Genomic DNA, 9,125 nt, shown 5'->3' with positions numbered 1-9,125 from the left:
CGGCATTGTGGGTAACCTAGTTCCCACGGCGCCACCAGCAACGGAAGCTGGCGCCCACCCCGAGACCGCGGAGTCCCGGAGGGGTGGCGGTCTCCCTGTGGGCCTGAACGGAGGCTCTCCCGGGAACTGTCCGGGTGAGGGGCTGGCGACGCTTCGACCTCACATCTGGACCCCCTACGCGGAGCCGGGTGGTCTGAGCTACGTGGGAGGTCTCCCCGGGAGCGGGGGTTGAGGGGAGACCCCATCTGCATCTTTTGTGAAGAGTCCTGAGTCTCTCCCCGGAGTGGGAGGCGTTCCCACCCTTCTCCGACCCCTGACGGCAAAACAGGCTCGTGATCTGACAGGATCAGGGTTGGCGGCGGGTTTGGCTGCGCCACCTGGGGGCTATCCTGGAAAGGATCGGGATTTGGCTTCATAGGCGAAAAGTTGAGACTGCCAGGGGCTTCGGGGGGCGGGGGTGGACTCGGTCCTCGGAGAGCCGCGTGGACTGGTCGCCGGCGGCCGGGGTCTGGGCTTGACCTCTGAGAGGGGCGGGGAGGGGTGCGGACCTTCGTCACAGGAGAGCCCGTGCCTGAAGCCCAGAGGGGCCGGGGGAAACCTTCTGGGGGCTCCAGGCTGAACCTTCCCAGGAAGAGCGTGAAGAACCGAGGAGCCTCTGCGGTGCCTGGAGGCCCTCGGGGCGTCCCAGCCGCTCTGCGCTCTCTCACTCGGAACGCCTCCAAGGCAGCTAGCGGGGCTCCGCGGGCGCCCCCTGGCAGCTGCTCTTGGAAGTCGGAATTCAGCCCTTGGGTGAAAAGGAACGCAGACTCGGGCCAGGGAGGAAAGTGCCCATTCCCCCCGGGGGTCTCGTTGGGCTCCTGCGCCCCGCTGCTCTCTACCTTAGTTACTGTCAGCCCACGGGCAGTGGGCACCATGGGGTCTGAAGTTCCAGCCTGTCTCTCCTCCCGCCGCCACTGTGTCTAGGCGACGGTGCCCTCTTCAGGATGCAACCTCAGATCACAAGTGGCTTCCCTACCTTCAAGTGCGTCTGTTTCCGGAGAAAAGAACTAACTAGATTCCCTTGGAACGATAGCAGGAACAGCCTGGGCCAGAACCTACCCCCGGCGTAGAGCGCTGGGAGGGCCCTAGACCAGCCTGCGCCTGGGCCCGGGGCCTTCTGAGGGAGGCCAGCCGTGGACGGGGTGGGCGGCCCGTGGTCCTCATCTCCCTCACCTGCACATTTTCCCAAAGTCGGGGTGTCTGGAAAAGCAATACGGTTCAATAGAGGATTCTGTTAAAGTATAATTCCTCCCGTTATTTAACGAGAAAATAAAGTACCTGAAGAGAATTCAGGGAGTAGGGAAACCCTTGTGGGGCAGTAGGACACCGTCAAAACCTAAATGCAGGGAGCCAGGGCTGCTCTCATTTCCTCCTGACCCCTCCACCTGCTTCAGCAGTGTTGTGTGACTTAGGGTGCTGTGCTTAGTCGCTCAGTCGTGTCCGACTCTGCGACCCCATGAAGTGTAGCCCACCAGGCTCCTCTGTCCGTGGGCTTCTCCAGGCAAGAATACTGGAGTGGGTTGCCATGCCTTCCTCAAGGAAATCTTCCCAAACCAGGGGTCGAACCTAGGTCTCCTGCATTGCCGACGGATTCTTTACTGTCCATATATATATCTGTATGCCACCCTGTTACTCCTTAGTGAAGCCTCTCTGGGGTCTCCACCGACCACACCTAAGGTGTTCAGGGAGGTGTCCCCACTCTGGTGGGTCTAATATTGCCAGATCATCCTCCAGTCAGTTCTCAGCCCTAAAAGCAATAATTTCTGCCTCCTTTTGAAGTCTCACCCTGACCAGGCACAGTTTAGTTTTATTCCAGACACCCTGGTGGCCCCATGCAGATTTCTGAGACATCTTCCTTGCTGGCATCCCATTTTCTGTCAGGCCCATACAGGAATGCAACCATCCTCTGCCCTGAGCTCTGACTACTTGGAAATTCAGAGTATAGCATGAAACTTGCAAATAATTTAAAGCCTGGAAGAAATGTGGTTTGAAGTAGAAGCGCCTTCAAAGAGACTTACTGGAGTTAAGGACATTGTTTTCTGAGCTGAAAGCGGGGCAGAAAATCCCAAAATGACAGGCTCAAGTCACATTATATACTACCTCTGTTCCTAATGGGATGTACCCATATCCTGTTGGAGATGGATTTTGCTGTATGCAATATGCAGTTTATTCCAGGAAGAAAGATGGCTCTCCCTGACTTTGGGGAGTGGAAGGGAGATTGTGAAAGAAGGAATTTAACCTGATTGGGATGGGCAGTGGGGAAGAGGAGCCAGGGAGCCTCAGGAAATAGATAACACTTTGAGGAGGTAATGGACAGAAGAGAGTTTTCCTGTTAGGAAAGTATATATCAGTCCACGTTTGTACACTGATGAGAGGTCAGAAGAGAGGGGGAAATAGGGAGGAAAAGGACCATGAAAAACAGGATTTAATTACTTAATATGTCAACGTCACTGTTCACTAGGGAAATTCCAATTAAAACCTTGCGATACCAGTCTACATCTACCAGGGAAAGAGGGGAAATAAGTATTGATGAGGCTGTGGAGAAATTGGAACAACTGCCCATTGCTGATGGGAATATAAAATGATGCAATGTGAGAACGAGTTTAATAATATGAAAACCAGTTCCGCAGCTCCCCATAAACAACACAGAAATGCCACTGGGTTCAGCAATTCCACTCCTAGGTATACACCCGAAGAATTGAAAGCAGAGACTCAAACACATCTGTGGGCAGCAATGTTCATAGCAGCGTTATTCGAGATAGGGAAAAGGCAGAAACAGCTTAAATGTACATTAACATATGAATGGCGTTTAAAAATGTGGTTCATTCATACTGTGTAGTATTATCCAGTTATAAAAAGGAATGAAGTTCTGATACATGCCACAACATGATGAACCTTCAAAATGTAATACATGATTAAAACCAGACATAAAAAGATAGTATACAAATTTACTTATAAGAAATAACTAGAATAGCCAAATTGTACAGACTGAAAGTAGACTAGAGGTTTCCAGGGGTTGGCTACAGAGGGGAATGAGTATTAACATATTTTACATTTTGTTTGATTTTTTTTAATTTAGTGGTAGTAGATACCAAACATTGTAGATGTATTTAGTGCCACTGAATTATATATTTGAAAATTAAAGTGGCAAATTGCTTGTCATATATAATTTACCAGTGTATATACACACACACCAAAAAACTGCTAAGTGAGAGATTTTTGTCCAAATTCCTAAGTTCAATTTTACTGTTACACTATATCAAATTTCATGAACTTTTTGTTTTTTGATGAAGTTAGAACAGCTAGATTGATTGTATAAATATTCGCCCACAGTATTAGGCCTTTTATTGGAATATGAATTTTAGGACCTAGTTGTTCTTATCAACATAGAATTTGCTTCCATATCAAGAATCTGAAAAATATTAGTCAACCAAATATTAATAGTTAAGGGGAAATAATTTGAAATCCTATAGAGAATAGAGTCAAGGGGTCACAGTCAAATTAGCAAAAAGGGTTTTCCTTGCCTAGAAGATGAAGCAAATATATTACAAGTGATATGAGTATCGCTGCAAATAAGTACAAAGGGGCTGATTGTTGGGAAACATAAAGACAAAAATATAGAGGTATCTACCAGCCACTGGCCCGGAATAGCAAATAGACTCATCCAAATGGACAGAAGAGAAGACAGTGAGTAAATGATGAAAAAGGAGTTCACAAGGACAAAGATGGTAGATGTGGCAGAAGCTCTGGAAGTTGCTGTGAATGTGTTGGACTCACTGCTTGTGATTGTGCAGGAAAACAACCATGGAGCCACTAGCCTAGACCATGAGACCTGAACATGTAAAGTCTATTGTGAAGAATACGGCCACGAATATAAACCTTCTAATTCTTTCTGGATTCAGTGTAGAATGGAAACAAGACCCATATATATACTGTCTACGAGAGAAAAATCAGATCTAGGGATGCATATAGACTGAAAGTGATGGGATGGAAAAAAGTGTTCCACACAAATGGAAATTAAAAGAAAGCTGGAGTAGCAATGTTCACATCAGACAAAACAGACGTTAAAGACTGAAATAGAGATAAAAGAAGGCACTACATAATGATAAGGGATCAATTCAAGAATATATAACAATTGTAAATATAGATGCACCCAACATTGGAGGACCTCAATATATAAGGTGAACGCTAACAGCTATTAAGGGAGAAATTGACATTAACACAATAATAATGGGGGTTGTTTATCACTTCACTTTCATCAGTGGGCAGATCACCCAGTCAAAAAATAAGAATAATAAATGTTTTTCTTGAGTCACTGCTGTCAGAGTCATTTCCAGTTCTGGGAATCACAGTCCACCTTACCTCCCTAGGATGCCCTCCAACACTCTGTTATCTCTGGACCTGCTGTGGGGGCAGCTCAGATTCTAATCTGGTCCTACTCCTGTGTGTTCTTGCCTCCAATGACCACAGCTATCAGAGCTACTGTGTTTTCTTTTGTGGGAGCTCTTAATGTCCTTTTATATATGTCATAGATACAGAGTCTGCCTAATTGATCGTGTGGATTTAATCCGCAGCTTGTACAGCTTGTCAGAAGGTTTTGAATCTTCTTCCGTAGCCACACTGCCCCTGGGTTTCAATTGTGGTTTTATTTTCCCCTCTGCATGTGGGTTATCCCCTGGGGTTTAGCTTCTGAGGCTGCCCTGAAGGGCTTGGGTTTGCCCCTGTGAGGGCCAAGTGTGGAAGTGGTGCAGCTGCTAGGGTGGCAGTGTTTCTGGCAGCACCAGGTACTCAGGAAGGTTGGCGGCTAGGGCCGCAGGAAATACAGTGTTCTAGATGGATATGTCAACCAATATTGGCCAATATGCTCCAGTATTCCTGCCTGTAGAACCCCCCTCTCTGACAGAGAAGCCTGGCAGGCCAGTCTACGGGGTCACAAAGAGTTGCACACTCTTGTTAGGTAGGTAGAGTAGGGAAAAGGAGTCCAAAATGGTGGTGGCTAAAAGACAAGGAAGGGAAAAGCCCGCGAAAATAGAACAAAGGAAGGTCCGAGGACTGGAGTGAGGACCTCAGGTAAAACAAACAACACTCCTGGCTGGCCCAATTTACATAGGACAGGCCCAGGGAGAGAAAAACGTATAAAAAGAGGAGCCAAAGCTAGCTCTCTCTCTCCCGCGCGCTGGGGCACTCTTCTCTTCTCGTCTTTGGATCCACGTGCCCTCACGCCTCAGAGATGGATTTTCCTGCTATCTTCTAAATAAAATAGAACTGTAACACTGAGCTGTAACACTGATTTGTCTAAGAGCTATAACATGGTCCTTTCAAGACCTGAGAGCTGTATCATGGTCTATCCAAGACCTGAGAGCTGTGACACGCTGAGGGGGCTTTAATGTCCGTCACTCCAAATCTTTGTTGTGATGAGACAAAGAACCGAGGAACATACACTCACGTGACACTACTGAAGTGCATAAATACAAGGCTTTTTTTTTTTTTCCTGCCTGTGGCAGCTCTGCCCCAGTGAGAGTTGAGCATGAAGGTGGTGGCAGTGCTTGGCTTGTGGGGACTCTGGTGGCGCCAAGTGTTCAGGGACACGGACTGCCTCCGTGGCAGGAGTTATGGCCCTATCAGAGTCTTTTTTCAAGCCTCTTGTAGCTGGCGATCAGAAGGCCTCTTTGGCCAATCTTTCTCTATAACTCTGCCCATTCAGGCACTTAGAGGGCTTCCTTGCCTGGGGTCCTTCTCTGTTGTTGGGTGCGTCAGGCACATAGAGGGGATGCCCTGACTGGGGTCCTACTCTGTAAATCGGTGCATTAGGCACTTAAAGGGGCACCCTGGGTGGGGTCCTACTCTGTAGTTCAGTGCGTCAGACGTTTGATGGGACAGCCTCTCCATTGTTCAGCTGCTGAAGCTGGTGTGTGGAGAGAGGCTATGGTGATGGCTCCACCGCCTACGCATGACTCAGCAGTATCGCCTTGTTTCCAGGTAGCCCACCAAGCATTTCCCACCACGATCTCTTCCCTCACATCCCCTCGACCTGTCTTTCCACAGTCAGCAGCAGCCCTCACTCTGGGATTGCTCCACGATCCCTAAACTTCAGCTCCCAATCTCTGTCCCTTCCAGGAGACCCGCGTTCCTGCCTGGTGTATGTATGGCTGTGGCAAGGACTGTCTGATTCTCATTCCATTTAGGTGCTCACCTAAACCTTAAATTTAGGTGTTTCACTCTCAACCTTAAATGTTTCTCCTCTGACTCAGACAATTGCCCCGCTGTGGGGATCAGACCCCTGCCTCAGTTCCCCACCTGCCAAGGGCAGGTCAAGTCCTACTAACACCTCTGTTTCCCTGCCTAGTACTTTTGTCCTACCAAGTTTTGCATGGTTCTGTATAGTCTTTTCCACTGGTCAAGTACTCTTGTCTGCTCTCAGCTGGTGTTCTGCCTGCACATCTGTGTCTGAAGGTGTATTTCTCATGTATCCATGGAGAGAGATGTACTCCATGTCTACCTACTCCTCTGCCGTCTTTTTCTCCCTTCTTCATGAACTTTTCTGTTTATGAAGCGAGCACAGCTAGTTTTGAGTGTATAAATATTCACCAACAATATTAGACCTCTTACACACATAAACATTTAGGACCTAACTGGTTCCATCTGCATAAAATACACTCTTTTATAAATAATCCGAAAATTGTTGCAATAATAACAGACATACCAATAAATACATTAAATGTAAGTGGATTTAATGTTCCAACCAAAACACGTAGACTAGTTGAATGGATACAGAAACAAGACCCATATATATGCTGTCTATGAGACACACATTAGATCTAAGGATGTACACATAGGCTGAAAGTGATGGGATGGAAAAAAGTATTCCACACAAATGAAAACTAAAAAAAAAAGCTGGAGTAGCAATATTGATATCAGACAAAATAGAATTTAAATTAAAGACTGGTATAGAGACCAAGGAGGGCACTACATAATTACTAAGGGATCAATTTAAGAATATATAACAATTGTAAATATAGATGCAATCAACATAGGAGCACCTCAATACATAAGGCAAATACTAACAGCCATAAAGGGAGAACTTGACATTAATGCAGTAATAATGGGGGTTGTTTATCACCCCTCTTTCATCAATGGGCAGATCATCCAGACAGAAAATCAATAAGGAAACATATACTTTTAATGACACATTAGACCAGGTGTACTTCATTGATATTTATTGAGCATTTTATCCAAAAGCAACAAATCACACCTTCTCATATGCACGTGGAACATTTTCTAGTATGGACCACATGCTGGAACACAAATCGATACTGAGTAATTTTAAAAACATTGAAAACGTATCGAGCATAATTTCCAATTCTAGTGCTAGAAGCTTCAAAATAAAATTCAGGGAAAAAACTGTGAAGCGCAGTCTGAAAAATTTTAGTATACTAAATATAAACAGATGAGGGAAAGAAATTGAATTTTCTGTAGAGAATAGAGTCAACTGGTTACAGCCAAATTAGCAAAAAGTGTTTTCCTTGCCTAGAAGATGAAGTAAATATATTATGAGTAACACGAGTATCACTGCAAATAAGCACAAAGGGGCTGACTGTTGGGAAACACATAGACAAAAATATAGAGATGTCTACCAGCCACTGGCCTGGAATAGCAACTAGACTCATCCAAATGGACAAAAGAGCAGACAGTGAGTACAATGAGCAAAAGGAGCTCGCAAGGATCAAGATGGTAGATGTGGCTCTCACCTCAGCACAAGCTCTGGAAGAATGGCCGTTGCCGTGAATGTGTTGGACTCGCTGCTTGTGCCTGAGCAGGAAAACCACCATGGAGCCACTAGTCCAGACTAGAAGACTCAAACATATAAAGTCTATTGTGAAGAATATGGCCGGACATACAAACCTTACATTTCTGGCTGCATCCAGTGAGGAACAGTATCCATAATTTACTTTTATACTATAGCTTTCATTGCGTGTTGGACTAGTGATGTACAGAATAATAGAACTATTTACCAGAAGATGGAGGATCCAGGAAAGGAAGACAGAGAGGCCAATAAATGTTGATGATCTCATTCTGAGCTCCAGCCACCTAGAGAAATGGGAACAAAGCCTAATGGCTTGGAAGCCACTGAGGAGGCAGGTCATGTTAAGGCAAATCCCTCTGACCACTCTTTGAAAATAGAAGAGAAATTTACATCCAGCCTCGTTCAGGAAATTTCTGGATCCAAAAGTTGCCATTGTATGAGGGATCCCTCTGGACAAAAGCACCAAGGAGTTGGCTAAGACGAGTTGATTGAGAATCAAGTCTGTGGGTCTCACCTTGCATCCACTGAGCAGAATGAAGTTATAAAGACAAAGGAGGAATGAGTTCCCAAGGAACCCCACTCCCATCTGAATGACTAACACAATTCCCATTTCCCACTTTGAATAAGCCATCATATTGGTATCTATGGGACACTTATTTTAGTTGGAACCTGAGAAATGAGTAGCTCAACAACAACAAAAAAAACAAATCTATTCCCACCACCACCATGCCCAGTATTCTCCAATGCTAAGGCTGATACATCCTTTCCCAGTTTAGATGAGCATCAAATATCTGTTTATGGGTGGAGATTTTACTCCTGAAGATCCTGGTTCTACTTGGTAATGTGTAATGTCTATTTCTAGGATATGGGTGAATACATTAGGCCCTGAATGAGCAACGGAGTTTTGTACATGTTTGAGTGAAAAGGTTCTCTACCCCTCTTATCTATAGTTATGACCCGGATGCATTGAAAAACTGGGTACAAAACTGTGTGTAGAGTGTACTTGAGTATTCCCAAGTGTATGGAGTAATGACTATACAGACAAGGAACATATATTTGTATAGAGTAGGGGAGAATTTAAAGCTAGACCTTTTTTTCTCATTCACCAGAAGTTTTTTTTTTTTTAATTTTTTTATTTTTGGCTGCACTGGGTCTTAATTGTGGCCCAGGGGTTTCTCATTGTAGTGTCTTCTCTTCTTGAGGAGAACAGGTTTAGGTTGTGGGATTCAGTAGTTGTATGGGCTTAGTTACTCCACAGCATTGGGATCTTCCTGGACCAGAG

At 45.5% G+C, this 9,125-nt stretch overlaps 1 protein-coding gene across 1 annotated transcript; it reads right to left on the bottom strand.

Annotated features, from left to right (window-relative positions):
* Nucleotides 1-7,532: 7,532 nt before the first annotated feature.
* Nucleotides 7,533-8,477, bottom strand: LOC105001655 (vomeronasal type-1 receptor 1-like). Its single transcript, XM_010858041.1, has one exon. It carries the CDS (start codon nucleotides 8,475-8,477, stop codon nucleotides 7,533-7,535), a length of 945 nt encoding a protein of 314 aa, XP_010856343.1.
* Nucleotides 8,478-9,125: the final 648 nt, after the last annotated feature.

Source organism: Bison bison, unplaced genomic scaffold (assembly GCF_000754665.1).
Source record: "Bison bison bison isolate TAMUID 2011002044 unplaced genomic scaffold, Bison_UMD1.0 scf7180017864383, whole genome shotgun sequence".
In the NCBI taxonomy this organism is placed as follows: Eukaryota; Metazoa; Chordata; class Mammalia; order Artiodactyla; family Bovidae; genus Bison; species Bison bison.
This window is presented reverse-complemented; position numbering and strand designations above follow the sequence as displayed.

What these genes read in the sequence shown, in the direction of transcription:
- LOC105001655 (XM_010858041.1), bottom strand. Translation starts at nt 8,477, where the DNA reads ATGATGGCTTATTCAAAGTGGGAAATGGGAATTGTGTTAGTCATTCAG.